Consider the following 16,911-nt stretch of genomic DNA (forward strand, 5'->3'; position numbering starts at 1 on the left):
ACCAAGTCAGGAATGTGACAGTTCTTGTCCATTCGTTTTTTATGTGTTTTGTAATTTGATTTTGTCATGTGAATATGGACTTTCAGAATTGATTTACCTCTAGGTTCAATATTATTGTGATTTTACTTTTTAAACAGTGACCACATTTCCCAATAAGGAATATATGCAAACAAGAAATGACACTAATCAGTGTCTTCCCTCTCAATCAATTCAAATGACAATTAATTAATTTGATTCTGTACTCACATAATAATCAAAGGTATTTTTTCAAATTCTTGTTTACTATCTATGCTACTGACATCAGGAATAATATCTGTTTTTTCTTTAAAAGAGGACATATTTAAAGATTTTAACATAGTGAAATCAAGACAACAATGTGATTTACAATTTCTTGCATATAATGCAGCAATTAAAACATAAATGTAAATATTTTTGCAGATATGACACATGTTGTTATATATAAAAAAAAAAAAAAATAGAAAAGATAAGTATTAAGTAGATTAAAAATACACAAACAGAATTTCACGAAAAAAATTAAAACGAAGAATCTATAAACAAATTGCCAATGTCAAACACATCAACCGAATGGAAAACAACTGGCATATTCTTAACATGAAATTTGTTCAGGGGACCATCATGAAGACCTGTTCCTTAAATTTGAATTATTTTCAAACTTTCATAACAAGTAATGTGTTTTCAGTGAATTTATAGTCTAACTTATTTTTTTAACTTTCAAACCTAATAAAACATTGGGGAGCATGTAATACCAAAACGTAATATAAATCATTTCAAACAAGCTTCGTATATATTACAAGACCTGTTGGGGACCTTCTGCTGTTATTTTTTTATTTGGTCGGGTTGTTGTTTCTTTGACACATTCCCCATTTCCATTCTCAATTTTAATCATTCGAATGTTCATGTTTGTTTTTCAAAATCAATGTTACTAAAATTATGCTACCTCTAGTGACTTAAAGAATACAAGCAGATGTAACAATCAAGTTATGTGACAACATTCACAAAACCAATTTTACTACATAAGATGCAGTTTTTGACTATTGATGCCTCGTCAGTGATTCTCGCTAACACTAACTGTTCAAATTCTAACCTAATGCAAACGTTGAAAATCTTTTTAACCACGAAATAACCTAAAGCCAATAACAATAAAAACCAAGGAGTAAACAAAGACTCACACAATCAAAGGACATTAACATAAACAATTATAAATACTAATTAGGAAACAACACTCACTCCACTAAAACCTACGAGTAAAATCAGGTGCTACTGAAGGGTATGCCTTTCCTGCACCGTATACGGCACCCGTCGTGTTATTTTTTTGTTCAGTTCGGTAGTGTAGCCAAATCCCGAAAGAAATCAAGAGCTATTAACAAATGATATTTATCTGTGAGTAATTTAACTACTTAGAAACTATACAAACTTTAATCCTTCTATGGTTTTTTTTGTGAAACACGTATAGCTACCTATTGTTGTTCCTTTATGCTGCATTTGTTGTTTGGTGGATAATTTGTATCTTATGCAATAAAAACTAATCTTCTAATTTTAATATTTACAAACCTTTGAATCGGTTTATTGTTTCAATCGTTTTTGGTGGACCTGCAACATTGAGACATTAAACATTGATATAAGTTATATTTTAAGAGTAATGTGGACATATGGATTAGATAAGTACATATGAGACTGCGTTCTTCGTTTGATTTTTTTTATATTTTTCATTCGAGGTCAATAATAGCAATTCGATTTCAATTCTCCATTTTCGACTTAAACATAGAATTAAAAAGTTTTCCCATGTGTTTAATCTGACCTTTTAGTATTGTATTATAATTTCAATTTTAGTTTCTTGTGTACATTTTGGAGTTAAGTATGGCGTTCATTATCACTGAACTAGTATATATATTTGTTAAGAGGCCAGCTGAGGCACGCCTCCGGGTGCAGGAATAGCTCGCTGCATTTACGACCCGTTGGTGACCTTCTACTGTTGTCTGTTCTATGGTCGGATTGTTGTCTCTTTGACACACTCCCCATTCCAATTCTCAATTTTATTTGAAAAGGTTTACTTTTGTTGAATGAAAATTCAAATAAAAACCTTTTTTCAGCCAAGTGACCTTTTTATACAGTTTTTTTTAAATGAGATGTTTTAGTATTTGTACATGTTGGCTTAGCTTTACAGTTACTGGTTTTCGACTAAATGCTATCATTTTTTATATGATATGCACTTTAAACTTTTGTGTATAGTTTTACGAATATTCTGTTTATGAGGTGTGTTAATTCATAAACACTTCTAGATAGCAATTTTTTTAACAACATTATCAAATTTACATTGTAGTGTGTGATACTTTTTAATATTGATACCGGGTTTAAGAAACATACAAATATTGATCTATACCTATCTAATAAACTATATATTTCCTCCCATGTTATTTTGTTGGCGATTTTACATCAATATTTGAATACAAAGATAGTTTATCCTAAATTGAAGTAAAATTAAATACCGTTTATATTCCTATCATTACTGAGTAAAATACAAAAGCGTAATATAAATCATTTCAAACAAGCTTCTTTCGAATGTTCATGTTTGTTTTTCAAAATCAATGTTACTAAACTTATGCTACCACTAGTGACTTAAAGCATACAAGCAGATGTAACAATCAAGTTTATGTGACAAAATTCACAAAACCAATTTTACTACATAAGATGCAGTTTTTGACTATTGATGCATCGTCAGTGATTCTCGCTAACACTAAATGTTCAAATTCTAACCTAATGCAAACGTTGAAAATCTTTTTGACCACGAAATGACCTAAAGACAATAACAATCAAAACCAAGGAGTAAACAAAGACTCACAAAATCAAAGGACGTTTACATCAACAATTATAAATAATAATTAGGAAACAACACTCACTCCACTAAAACCTAGGAGTGAAATCAGGTGCTACTGAAGGGTATGCCTTTCCTGCACCGTATACGGCACCCGTCGTGTTATTTTTTTGTTCAGTTCGGTAGTGTAGCCAAATCCAGAAAGAAATCAAGAGCTATTCACAAATGATATTAATCTGTGAGTAATTTAACTACTTAGAAACTATACAAACTTTAATCCTTCTATGTTTTTTTTTTTGTGAAACACGTATAGCTACCTATTGTTGTTCCTTTATGCTGCATTTGTTGTTTGGTGGATAATTTGTATCTTATGCAATAAAAAATAATCTTCTAATTTTAATATTTACAAACCTTTGAATCGGTTTATTGTTTCAATCGTTTTTGGTGGACCTGCAACATTGAGACATTAAAACATTGATATAAGTTATATTTTAAGAGTAATGTGGACATATGGATTAGATAAGTACACATTAGACTGCGTTTGTCGTTTGATTGTTTTTATATTTTTCATTCGAGGTCAATAATAGCAATTCGATTTCAATTCTCCATTTTCGACTTAAACATAGAATTAAAAAGTTTTCCCATGTGTTTACTCTGACTTTTTAGTATTGTATTATAATTTCAATTTTAGTTTCTTGCATACATTCAAGTATGGCGTTCATTATCACTGAACTAGTATATATATTTGTTAAGAGGCCAGCTGAGACACGCCCCGGGTGCGGGAATTGCTCGCTGCATTCAAGACCCGTTGATGAACTTCTGCTGTTGTCTGTTCTATGGTCGGATTGTTGTCTCTTTGACACACTCCCCATTTCAATTCTCAATTTTATTTGAAAAGGTTTACTTTCTGTGAATGAAAATTCAAATAAAAACTTTTCTTCAGCCAAGTGACCTTTTTATACAGTTTTTTTTTTAAATGAGATGTTTTAGTATCTGTACATGTGGGCTTAGCTTTACAGTTACTGGTTTTCGACCAAATACTATCATTTTTTATATGATACATGTATGCACTTTAAACTTTTGTGTATAGTTTTACGAATATTCTGTTTATGAGGTGTGTTAATTCATAAACACTTGTAGATAGCAATTTTTTTTACCATCATTATCAAATTTAGTGTGTGATACTTTTTAATATTATTACCGGGTTTAAGAAACATACAAATATTGATCCATACCTATCTAATAAATTATATATTTCCTCCCATGTTATTTTGTTGGCGATTTTACATCAATATTTGAATAAATATATAGCTTATCCTAAATTGAAGTAAAATTAAATACCGTTTCTATTCCTATTATTACTGAAAAGACATTAATTGTCAAAATTCATATATGTGGTAATATTTGTCGTACCTTTTGATTCCGGTTTACCATTTTTTCTTGAAGTTTATTTGTTATAAATAACAATAAAATCCTTTTTGTTGCATCTAATGATTCTTTTATAATACAGTCAGTAGGATTTTAGAACATTCGTTGTTCGACCTACTAGTCAAATGCGTTTTGGTTAAATACACTTGCTACCATGTTTGGTCTTTTCGAGAATGCTTCTTGTGCTGTATTTAAAACCCTTCACTACGAAATGTGTTTTCCATGCAACTGCACAAAAACTGCAGTTTGTATCAAACGCAATCATAGGTTTGAAGGTTATTTTCAATTTGATATTATCTATATTTTCTCCTTTTGTTTTGTATTTCAGTTGTCTTACGATTGAAATGATCCGTTCATGATATTTTGACTCTACAAAATTTAGGAGTCTATTCTTAATTATGGTAAATTATATGGCTTTCCAAATACTAAAGTGATATTTGTAAATGCGGATAAGATGTACCCATTTTAGCATCTCTTCCAATATTACATAAAATATGAAAATCTTCTATATAGTTTGTTCTGTACTTTATACAATAGCAGGAATGATCAAATACCAGATTGACAATTAATGTATGCCTAATCAACCTGCCCTTGCTCAATACAAATGGAACGTAGTTTATAATAAACTTTTGCAAAAAACAGAATAAGCAACAAAAGGATTACTGGACTGTGATATTACAGATAGATATTACTTGAGAATTGATAGATGTTAGCTAATCAAATTTAAAATCATTAAACTGAGACTTCACATATCTCAGTCTTTCAATATATATTAATATGCGACACATATGTATATATTTTCCTTATAATTTTGCATAACAGTTTTGCTTCAACCTCAGGTGTCAAACAATGGATGTGCTTATAACATCTGTGACCCGGCAGGGGAAAGTAAAAAGGGAGGGAATTCTAAATGGTGGTGGAGTTATCATTTTGAAATCCCTGAATTGCTACCAAGCTTATTGTGATCTTATTTACTTTATATATTTTTTACAGATATCTGATATTGTTTATTTGTCATTATGTTAAAAAATTAGGAATGAAATACCATCATAGTATACTTTAAACATTTGACTATTGAATAGAGTAACATATTACACCGATTGAACTGGTTGAAAAATGGCTACTAGTAGTTTGAAAATATGATCTCTTAACTGTAGGGGTCTGTCAGAGGAGGTGAAGAGAAGAGATTTTTTTTCAAGATATAGGAAAAGATATGATATAATTATATTAACAGATGCACATTGTACTAAAGAAAAAGAAAAGCAGTGGGCACATGAAGGGGGAGGGGGGCGGGGTATAGGGCATTCTTTAGCTCTGGTTCCAGCCGCTCAAGAGGGGTGGCAATTCTCATAAAAACTAGTCTTACATTTACTATTCACCAAGAAAAAAGGATCAGGAAGGCAATTTTATCATTCTAGATATGACCATAAAAGATTATCGACTTTCTCTTGTTGCAATATATGGTCCGAATGGTAACTCTCCAACTTTTTTTGAAAATATAAAAGGTCTAGTATCTGGTATAAAAAAATGCTCCATAATAATGGCTTGAAACTGGAATGTGGTGCAAGACTTTGATAAGGACACCTCAAATTATAGTGCGAAAAACAATATAAAAGCACATGATATAATGTTAGATATGATAGAGTCCCTGAACCTTGTTGATATATGGCGAACATTAAATCCAGATACTAAAAGATTTACATGGCGTGGTCCTGGGCTTAAGCAAAGCCGTTTGAATTACTTTTTAATTTAATCTGATCTTGAACCATTTGTAAAAAATGTAGACATGGTAAAGAAGTTACAGGTCTGATCATTCTCCAGTGTACCTGACCGTACAGTTTTACAATCAAATTAAAGGTAAAGGCACATGGAAGTTTAATAAAAGCTTACTACATGATATGGTAAGTGTAACTGAAATAAGAAATTGCATTAGGGAAACTATAAATTAATACTCTCTGCCTGGGAATGACCTTGAAACAGAACTATCAGTAAACCCATACATGTTTTGGGAACTCTTCAAATGTATGATAAGAGGGAAAACAATATTATATGCCATATTATATGCCAGTTATATAATAAGGAAACACACAAAAACTGAAAACGATTTAGAACTCAAGTTAGCTAAATAACTTAAACATTATGAAATAGACCCCTTCTGAATTGAATTTTAGAAAATGAACTTGTTTAACACAGAGAGAAAATAGAAACAGGTATAATGGTAAGAGCAAAGGCAAGATGGGAAGCAGAAGGTGAAAAATGTAACTATTTTTGTAATCTTGAAAACAGAAATTATAATGAAAAGATAATTCCAAAACTAATTAAGAATAATGGGGAGGAAATTTTCAATCAAAGTGAAATTTTAGAAGAACAAAAATCATTTTATGAAAAACTGTACTCCTCTACAAATCCTATTCTTCATCAAGAACATAAAAATCTAATTTTGGATGAAAATAATCTTTTTATACGCAAACTTTCTGAAGAACAAAGGTTACAGGCAGAGGGTAATTTGAATACTAATGAATGCTAAAAAAAACATTGACAAAAATGAAAAATGGTAAATCTCCAGGAATGGTTGGATTTACAACAAAATTTTATATTTTTTTTTGGATAGACCTCCATGAGTTTTTTTATAAAATCTTTTACATGTAAATATAGCTTAGAAACTGGATCTTTTTCGGTTATTCAGAAACAAGGAGTAATAACATGCATTCCAAAAGAGGATAAATCAAAATTTCAATTAAAAAACTGGAGACCTATCACTTTATTAAAAATTGATACACAAATTGCATCAGCTGCATTAGCAAATAGAATAAAACCTTTTCTTGGGGATATAATTAGTGAAACACAGCAAGGTTTCATAAAGGGAAGGTTTATTGGAGAATGTACCAGGCTTATTCTTGACATTATGGAAAAGGGAGACGATGATGATCTTCCACTGTACCAGGTCTTTTACTTTTATTAGACTTTTAGAAAGCCTTTGTTTCTCTTTAGTGGTTATTTATAGAATTGGTTTTGTCTTTTCTGGGATTTGGTCCTACTTTTTGTAGATGGGTCAAGACCTAATATTCAGAATCTCAGAGCTGTATTATAAATAATAAATTTTATTTTTTTCTCAATTTTTTCATATTGGGCGGGGTGTAAGACAAGTTGATACTCTATCTCCATATCTCTTTATATTATCTTTAGAACTTATGAGTACTGCACTTAAAAATAACCCAGATATAAATGGTATGCAAATAAATGATTCTGAGTATTTACTTAGTCAGTATGCAGATGAGTCATGTCTCTTATTAGAAGGGGATGAGCCATCTTATGAAAAATGTGTATATAGAAAAAAATCCGAGTGTGCGGGGCGTAGGGCTTATTTTGATAAAACTGAAGCGATATGGATTGTTTCAAAGATTCACCCAAGGGATAAACTAACAACTGCAAGAAATTTAAACTGGAATCATTCAGGAAAATTAAAACTTTCAGGAATAGAATTTGATCTGTTCAATGAAAATAAAACGCTTGTAAATTTTGAAGAATAAATTAAAAAAAATACAGAGCCTGCTAAATTCCTGGGTTTATAGAGATTTAACATAAATGGGGAAAATCACTGTCGTAAAATCACTTGCTCTACCTATTCTAATTCAATCATTGACAGTTTTGCCAAACCCGCCGGATGATAAAAAAAAAAGAAATCCAAAATATTTGTTTTAGGTTCTTGTGGTCAGGAAAACCAGACAAGATTAAAAGAAAAGTTATGATAGGGATATTTGAAAATGGGGGGGGGGGGGGGTTGGAAATGCCAGATATAAGATCCTTTCGTTATTGATTAAAGATGACATGGACATAAACTTTAAGATCCCTTAAATATATCACCATGGACAACATTGTTAATTTATAAATACAACAGATTAGGAGCAGACAAAATATGGTTGATAACCCCTGATGGTATCCAAAAGTTTTCTTGAAATTTAAATAACTTCTGGAAAATTATTTTACTAAACTGGAATATCCTAAACACTGTCACTAATGGCACTGCTGAAGGGATAATGAAACAATCCATATGGCTAAACAAGAGTTTGAAAATTAATAATAAAACTGTCTTTCACCAGAGGTGGGTTGAATCAGGAGTTTTCTTTATAGGTGATTTACTTGATGAAAACAGTAAATTATTTACTTTGAAAGAATTCTGCGAAAAATATAATTTTGATATTAATTTCTTGGAATACCATTCTTTGCTGCATATGATACCAAAAGAATGGAAAAATTTAATCGCTACTTCAGAGAAAATTACGCACATATCTAACGATAAATTTGAATTTAAAAACAATAAAAAGTCATGTCAGTTCTTTTATAAAAAATTCTTGTCAATGTATACAGAATGTCCTACAAAACAAGAAGACAAAATGTGTAAGGAACTAGGCACTCATATAGAAAATTGGGATTTCATCTATAGTTTACCCTTTTGTTGCACTAAAAACAACACATTTAGTATGTTCCAGTTTAAGATTTTACATAGAACTTTCGCTAGAAATGCATTATTGCAGAAATATGGGTTAGGGGACTTTTTTCAAGTTGAAAATAATTTAGCTTTAATTCTTAATGTGGAAAATAGATTTCTTGGGTCAGAGTCTTGGGATCTTTCCCTAAACTTATTTACTATTCTGGTTAAATATTGCATTTATACATGTCGCTTGAATACTTCATTACCGACTATAACAGGTGTCATAGCTATGATTAAAAATTCCTACCAAATAGAAAAAATATCTACCTCCTTTTACAGATCCCCTAGAGCAAGAGATAAATTTGATTGTAAATGGGAATTAAATAAAAACATAGTTCACATGTTAAGAGAGATTTTTCTATTTTGTACTTACTTAAGGCTTTATAATAGTTCATGTAGAATCAATTATATGTTGATGCACATCACAACTGGACAGTGATTTGTGTGCATCTTAAAAGTACTATCTATGTTTATTGCTACTGTTATATATATATTGAGATACTAGTTTTTGTTTGATTGTATTTGAATTATCTCCCCTTGACTTAGGTTAACATTTATTATATGAGTCTGTCCAACATGTTGTCTGTTAATGATCTATGGTGGCCTCTCCTGGTACCTCTCATGTTCAACCTCATTGTATAGAGGAGAAGGCTGATGCAATCATTAACCTGATCAGCATATTAAGGTATTCTAATCCAGAGTGATAAAAGATGTGTATGATCTAGTAGAAAATTTAGAACAATTAGCATAACTAACTTTTTGATTTTAGACTGTTATTGAAAAATTAAATATCAACATATGTATTATAAAATAACTATATAATTGTATATCACAATATATACTTGGTGCATTTCAGTTGAAATAAACATAAATTACAAAAAAAACCATCAGTGACCCTTTCATTTTTTTTAAAGCTGCAAACGACAAACTATACTTACTGAATAAAGCATCTTCCATCAGTAAGTTTTTCTTTCTGCTGACTTGAAATCCATATGTACATGAATATGATATATTCAAGTCACCTTGTGTTATGTTACGTATTCTTAAAAAAAATCCTGTCTTATTAGTTCCTCCACTGTACTTTAAACTTCCATCATTATGTAAATTTTTTACATCAATAAATATTGTTATCAAGTGATCATCGGATGTCCATTTCCCCCATCCAGCCGATTTTTGACAACAGTTTTTCACTTGGCAAAACAGGTGTAAATCATCACCAAACTGCAAGGCTTTCTTCACAACCTTCCAGGCTAGATTATCTTCAAAATAAATACTTAAAACTGTAAAGAGTGTACATATCATTACATGTAGTATAATACATATATTTGTTATTTGTAAACAACATCGATTATTCATGTTGTCACGGTTTTTTTTCATGAAGCCAAAATTTAAAACTGTCCTTGCAGAGTTTGTTTAACAAAAAAACTTGAATCGGACAGATAAAACAGTTTTACGACGACCATTATGATTGATACTCTCGAATCACTAGAAATATGTGAAGAGTGCTCAAATAACTTTCGATAACACAATAACAATTTGATTTGTAATTTATCATAATGTGTTTTGTTCCAAATTACGACATTTTGACCGAGTTTGTATGTGTTGCATACATAGAGGCTGAATTCTGTATAAAGATTTCACACAATCTTGTTACTGTTAGTCTATTTTAACTTTGCATAAATCTTCTTTTCAGATTGACTGGATTTGAACATCGACAGAATCTCTACATAACAATACAGTGGAAAAGACAAAACGTTTGATTTTTTTCGCCTTTCAGTCCAAAGATCGAATACTACAGAGCTGTTTTACAAAAAGGATTCACTTTAAAGTTTGACATCCGAAAATTGACAAAAATAAATCTATCGGATACTAAGTATAGTGTTTAACTAATTTAGATTGAATCAATACAATTAGCAACATCACTGATTAAAATATTTTGCAAGACAGATCTCATATTTGTAACAATACACACTTCACTTAAACACTTAATGAAGATTACTTTGTTAGACCAGAACCAGTCTATGTTAGTATACCAAAGATACAATGTGTCTGATTGACTTAATTCATATACCATCTGCTTTAATGAAACATATCGTCACCATCAAAAATAGAATTAACGACTCCATTGAATGTCTCTTTCCTAGGTTATTCCTGAAATAAAAAAATAAGTATTAAAAACTAGTTATAATTATATTATAAAGTCCATGAGCAAACAAAATAAAATGAACATCTTAAGAATACAAATTTCCACACATACAAATACTACTTAGTAATAAAAATATTTAAAAAGATACTCTGTATTCGATGTTATGACCCTCCACCTTGGAATCATTAAATTGTCAAGATCAAGAAATTGCAAAATGTCGCTAATTTCAACAACTGTTATAAGTTTGTAATAAATCATCAATGGCCTAATAGACTATTGGTTCATTTCAAATATTATCTCAAATCTTCACTGTTCAAATTGCGTTACTCTCGCACGACAGGCTGGAAAATTGCTAATTAGAAAGAAGCCTTTATTTAACAATGTTAACAATAGTTTGAAACTTTGATAAAAAATAAAGCCTACTGGAAATAATGAGCATAATGTTGAGATTACACAATTCTTATGAAGAAAGTTCAATATCTCTTGAAAGACACATGTGGACATCTAGAAAATCGAAATAGAGATTACTTTGAACAATATAAACCAACAAGGTCGGTAAGTTCGCGAAAACATATAACATCAAATTTTAAATAAAACACAATATTTGAGACAACATTTTTCATTAAAAAAAGTTTCATAACTCTAGAATGACAAAATGTGAAGTCACAGACGGACAGACAACATTATACGTTTCAATACGGCCGTATAATATACATATTGTATTTAAAGTGGTTTTTCGTGCATCTTTTAACTTGACTCACTGTGAACGCATAATAAATATGTTATTTAATAGAATCGACCACTTGTCGCTATTTTCCTAAAAAACAAAGACGTAATTTTGACATGCCATAGTACGTTAAAAAAAATACTTCTTGCTTGAAATTAAGGTTTTGAATTTTTTTAATAATTAAAAAAGAGACCATATTTTGTGTTGTTGTTTAGTACGTATATACCGTATATTCCAAAAACAACTACCTTTATTTCCTTTATAAATTCTATTTTCTCAATGACGCCTTATTCACACACTTTTATCTCAAATTCTGAACAAAATAAGTACAATCTGGTAAACGTTTCTTTTATTTTCAGTATGCAATATTTGTGGTAGTTTCAATACTGAACAATTTATATCGTCAGGTTTTTTAAAGAACAAAATCTCGCGAGTCTCTTACTTTTTAGTTGTCGTCTTTACTTCATTACTGAATCGACTTTTCAACTGTCAGCTATATTTGCCTTTACGGCAGTTTTATTTCTGCTTCGTACGTAAATAAACACAATTTTAACAAAACTTGTGCGCAAAATTGTTCAAAAGGTTATCAATCTGGTACATTTTATTTTACATATATTGGCACTTAAACTTGGCCTATCGCTTTACAATGGAAATAATTGTTATTGAATTCAAGATTGTTTTCATAAAGAAATATATTAAACAATTTCTATTTATAAAGCGAGAACAATTTGTAACACTTTAAGAAAGATATTTAGTTGAATACAAATACGACAGTGCATTTTAAAATCGATAACGAGGATTTTTGTAATTTTGCGTGTATAAACAAGAGAATGAGGATTTGAAAGTTATTACGTTTTAACATATAAAATAGCTAAAAGGAAAAATAACTGCAGTGGCCAGATTGCTGCAACAAAACGCAACACGTAAAATCATAATTTAAGAGGGGCGAATAATACCAGAGGCACAGTAAATCTCATTGATTGAAAATAAACTGGCAACGCCATGGCTAAAAAAGAAAAAAGACAACAGTTAAATAATAGTACATTAGACACAACATAGAAAAATAAAGTCTCAAGCCCAATAACCCCACAAAAAAAACTGGGGTGATACCAGGTGCTTCAAATTCTCCACATGTGTTAATCATCCTATTACAAACCCGGTAAAAAGTCGAATCAGTGAGAAGAATTTTTGCGATTTTTGTTTTGTTTTTGGTAATTACATGGCCTGCTGGGTAATAAAATAAGGAAGTTCGATGCTTTTATAAATTTTGAAAAATTACAACCACAAAAATACTAAGAACTCGGTGGAAATGTCAAAAGGGAAAGTCCATAATCATATGGCAGAATCAACCGCTCAAACACATCAAACGAATGATAACAACTGTCATATTCTTGAATTAGTACAGGTATTTTCAACCACCACTGTCACTCGGTATAATCACCAACGGTTAAATGTATCCTTATCCTTGTTATCTAATCATTCGCTTAGAAAAACACCATTATGTGCAAATACGTAGGTACCAATATATTAGTAAATGTAAAAACATGTAGTTTGTCTTAAACAATGAGTAGAGAACCAGGCCTTAGGTACCTATATACGGTGGGGATAATACACATTGCATATTATTGCATAGATAATTTACTTGAGAACATTACTTTATTGATAAGAAAAAGAACAATATTTTCTTTAAGGTCTTATCTACATAAAACAGGCACTTCTGAGCTGAGCAATTGACAAAATATGTCCTTTTGTTTCATTTTCTATATCGCTCTTGATGATTTCGACAAAAACTTTGTTATTTGGTAAAGTGAACTCCTATAGTGTGTTGGAATGCATAGGATGTGGATGGCATTTTACTCAAAATAACAATAATTGAAGGTAGATTCATGATATACCGCCATCTTGGATTATACAATCACAGTAAAAAGTCGTTCAAGTTATTTGACTAAATCAAAAATTTGGAGACAGAATCGCAATTCAATGGTTAGACTGTTAATTTACTATATAGTATATAAAGAAAACTCGTTATTGTTTTTGTTTTATTCAAAACTTTTTTACAAATATCACATATTTTGATTTTTAACATCATTGTTTTCAAATGAGCTATTTAAGGAAAGATAACTCTTTCAGTACAAAATTTATACTGGGCTAATTTGGATTTATTTTTATTTTTACTTGTAGCAAGAAAACTAGTTCGGTGACACTATGTTTTCTTCTTATTTTCTTAAAACATACTATGAAACATATCTTCTCACAATTTATTTCAAAATTCTATCTCATAGAATATATCTAAAAAAATATATTCTTATGATCTACCTTAAAACATAGAAATTGCCATGTCAAACAGCAGAGAAGTCATAATAAAGCAGCAAATAAAAATAATTACATAAACATTATTATGGTTTCAATTATGTTCATTGACCTGTTTTACCATTGACGTTGTTTTACCACGAATAGTGCAATTCTGATGACTGTAACTGAAAGGATAGCTACTTTCGTTTATAGGATAACAATTTCAAAATCAACATTTAAGTTGGCCTTGTAGTAGAACTATTCAAATAACAATTACAAGGGAGATCAGAAATAGAAGATAATACAGTATACAATAAACCATATACTATAACGTAATAAGGCATTCAGCCTATGGCTATACTGATTCGCCGTTGTGCGATTATTTGGTAGATTATAATTGTTTTTATAGTATAAACTAGATCTTTATAGATTTACCTAGTACTTGTGTACGTGTTTACATTATTGCATTACCTGTTTCCCATAGCACATTGCTTTGCAGGGGACAGTCTTAATGAGAGATTTTGTAATCCAGGTGGCTGAATACGGACAGAAAACGGTGAATAAAATAACTATGATAACGGGAGAACTGTAGGTCAATCAGTGTCTGAAAGTTATGATCAGATAAAGGACTTCCACCAACACTTGTCGAATAATCAAAACGAAAGTAGCATAGCCATTCGTGTATATAAAACATATTCGACTTTTTTTTATGTTTTTGATACATGGTATAGGTGAGAATCGGGGTATTTATCGACTGCTGTACTCGATGACAGGTAGTTATATAATTATAATTGAAAAATAAAAATAATGGAAAAATCATTTACCTGCGCAATGCTTGTTTGGGTTTAACATCCTTGTAGTATCTACGAACTTTGAATTAACACTTAAATTGATAACATGTGACACGAAATAAGTATGATCTCATTGGACATCGTCATGCTGCTAAAAATAAGTTCTTATGAATTTTAAATTTGCTTTCAGTATAGATTTTCTATCTGAATGGTGTATTTATTTAGGAATATGTTCTTTTTAACCACAATAAACACTGATTTTAGTGGAAGGATACATATATAATGGCCGACACGTATGGGAATGTGTTATAGTTTTTATATATATATATATAGGCGTAAAAAAAAAAATTCACATGTGCAGATGTATATATTCATAAAATAAAATAGTAAAATAAGTTAAAAAGTTAACAGTTCCATTCAATCGATTTCATTCTTCCATTGGGACTCTTCAGTCTTTAGTATTTTAGTATTTTATTTTATGAATATATACATCTGCACATGTGAAATTTATTTTTTACGCCTATATATATATCAGTCTAAAGATTTGCACAACGGTACTGATATAAGATGTTATTATACGAAAATGTTGTTATTAAATCGTGTTGACAAATATTTCGGCTCAACAAATGGCCTTCTTCAAGTGTCACAAGTTTTAACTATACTGATACATAATGTATAAGGTATTAAAATAGATCAGTAATAATGCAGGTAAGTTTTGGTCGATTGATTTTAATCCAAAATCCTGAATATCATAATATAAACAAAACACTATAACTCAATATACGTGACTGTGTATATTAACAATAAAAATGAGTGAAAAACAAAACTGTTAGTATTTTTAATTTATATATATATCGAATTGTTAAAAGTCTTGAATATAGATAAATATATTTAAATAAAAAAGTCCAACATTTCCGGATAGTGCATATATTATTTAATATTCACAAGTACTTTCATGTTTTACAACAATCTTCAGGTGAAAGGCGAATAATTGAGACGGTAGTTAAGTACGTAACGTCATAAAACAATTACAAAAGGGGGATAAACGTTCTAAAGTAAAATATGGAAAGCCAAATGTAACGCTATTGAAAGCCTAATACGCATTTAGTTTTGGCTTGAATTTGTTAAAAAATAATGTTCCGTTATGGATCTTCTAATGTCACATTCTACATTAATTTTATAGAACGGGAAAATTTTAAAAAGCCCTCTACCACAACGATTTAAATGTTCACTAAGAGGGATTTTCTTATATTGCGGCTGCCGGATGTGTTGTCGATAAATGCGTGTTCTTTCCACTAAACTATTACCGGTTTGTCCGATGTAAATTTCTTTACAGCCGCAGCATTCAATGCAGTAAATCAAATTTTCACTTTTACACGTCATGTTGGTATTGACATATATCGTTTGTCCGCATTTTGTCTTAAATTCGCTTCCGATATATATGTATGCACATGTACCACAACGAGAATCTGTGCATTTCGACACCTTGAATTGTTTTTTCCTTTCGGTTGGGTCGAACTTGGCACGGGTCAATAGACGTTTTAAGTTCATAGGTTGCCGTTTGCCTTGTACCACCGTTTCTTGGTTTATAAGGGTACTTAATTTTGAATCTTGTCCAGAATTTCTAAATTTCTTCTCGCTACAGAAAATATACTCTGGTTTTGAGGATTGTGTGTGACAACAAACGGTATCTTATCATTTTCGTTGATTTTTCAATTGTCGCTCGTAGTTGTTCAATTGGGATTTGTTTAGCCATTTCTTTACCTCTTTTGATTAAGCTTCAAGAATATTTTTGTGGAACAAGAAATACTTCTTGTTCTTGCAATCGTTCATCCCTTAATTCTTCATACTCAACTACTGTACATATTTTCCTGGCTAGACAGTAAGGTATGTTTCTTTTTGTTTGCGCAGGATGGCAGGAATGGAAGTTTAGATATTGGTGTGTGTCAGTGTCTTTTTAATAAATATCCGTTTTAAGATCAGTGCCTTCTTTAATAATCATAATATCCAGGAATGATAGTTTGTGAGAATTTACTTCCATTGTGAACTGTATAGATGTATGGAGACTGTTTAGAATATCAGAAAACATTTTAAGCTCTTCATCAGATTTTGTCCAAATGATAAAGCAGTCGTCAAGATATCTTTTCCATGAGGTTTCAAATTGCCTGGCCATTTCTATACCAAATGTATTTTTAATCTCCT

General features: G+C 30.5%; 1 protein-coding gene across 1 annotated transcript; it reads right to left on the bottom strand.

Moving 5' to 3' along the window:
* Positions 1 to 3,236: 3,236 nt before the first annotated feature.
* On the bottom strand, positions 3,237 to 14,807 carry LOC134692187 (uncharacterized). The gene is made up of 4 exons (XM_063552637.1): positions 14,743 to 14,807; positions 10,825 to 10,904; positions 9,692 to 10,012; positions 3,237 to 3,283 (listed from the first exon to the last, which is right to left on the bottom strand). Exons 2-4 carry the CDS (start codon positions 10,877 to 10,879, stop codon positions 3,237 to 3,239), a joined length of 423 nt encoding a protein of 140 aa, XP_063408707.1. The 5' UTR covers positions 10,880 to 10,904; positions 14,743 to 14,807.
* Between the last annotated feature and the right edge of the window lie 2,104 nt (positions 14,808 to 16,911).

This window comes from Mytilus trossulus, chromosome 12 (genome assembly GCF_036588685.1).
Source record: "Mytilus trossulus isolate FHL-02 chromosome 12, PNRI_Mtr1.1.1.hap1, whole genome shotgun sequence".
Taxonomy (NCBI): Eukaryota; Metazoa; Mollusca; class Bivalvia; order Mytilida; family Mytilidae; genus Mytilus; species Mytilus trossulus.

Bases quoted from the DNA above. Each gene is read 5' to 3' on its own strand.
- LOC134692187 (XM_063552637.1), bottom strand. From the start codon at position 10,879: ATGGAGTCGTTAATTCTATTTTTGATGGTGACGATATGTTTCATTAAA. The intron at 10,013-10,824 runs GTATATGAATTA...TTTATTTTGAAG, and splicing joins ATGTTTCATTAAAGCAGATG to ATAATCTAGCCTGGAAGGTT. The intron at 3,284-9,691 runs GTAAGTATAGTT...TCAATGTTGCAG, and splicing joins GATGGAAGATGCTTTATTCA to GTCCACCAAAAACGATTGAA.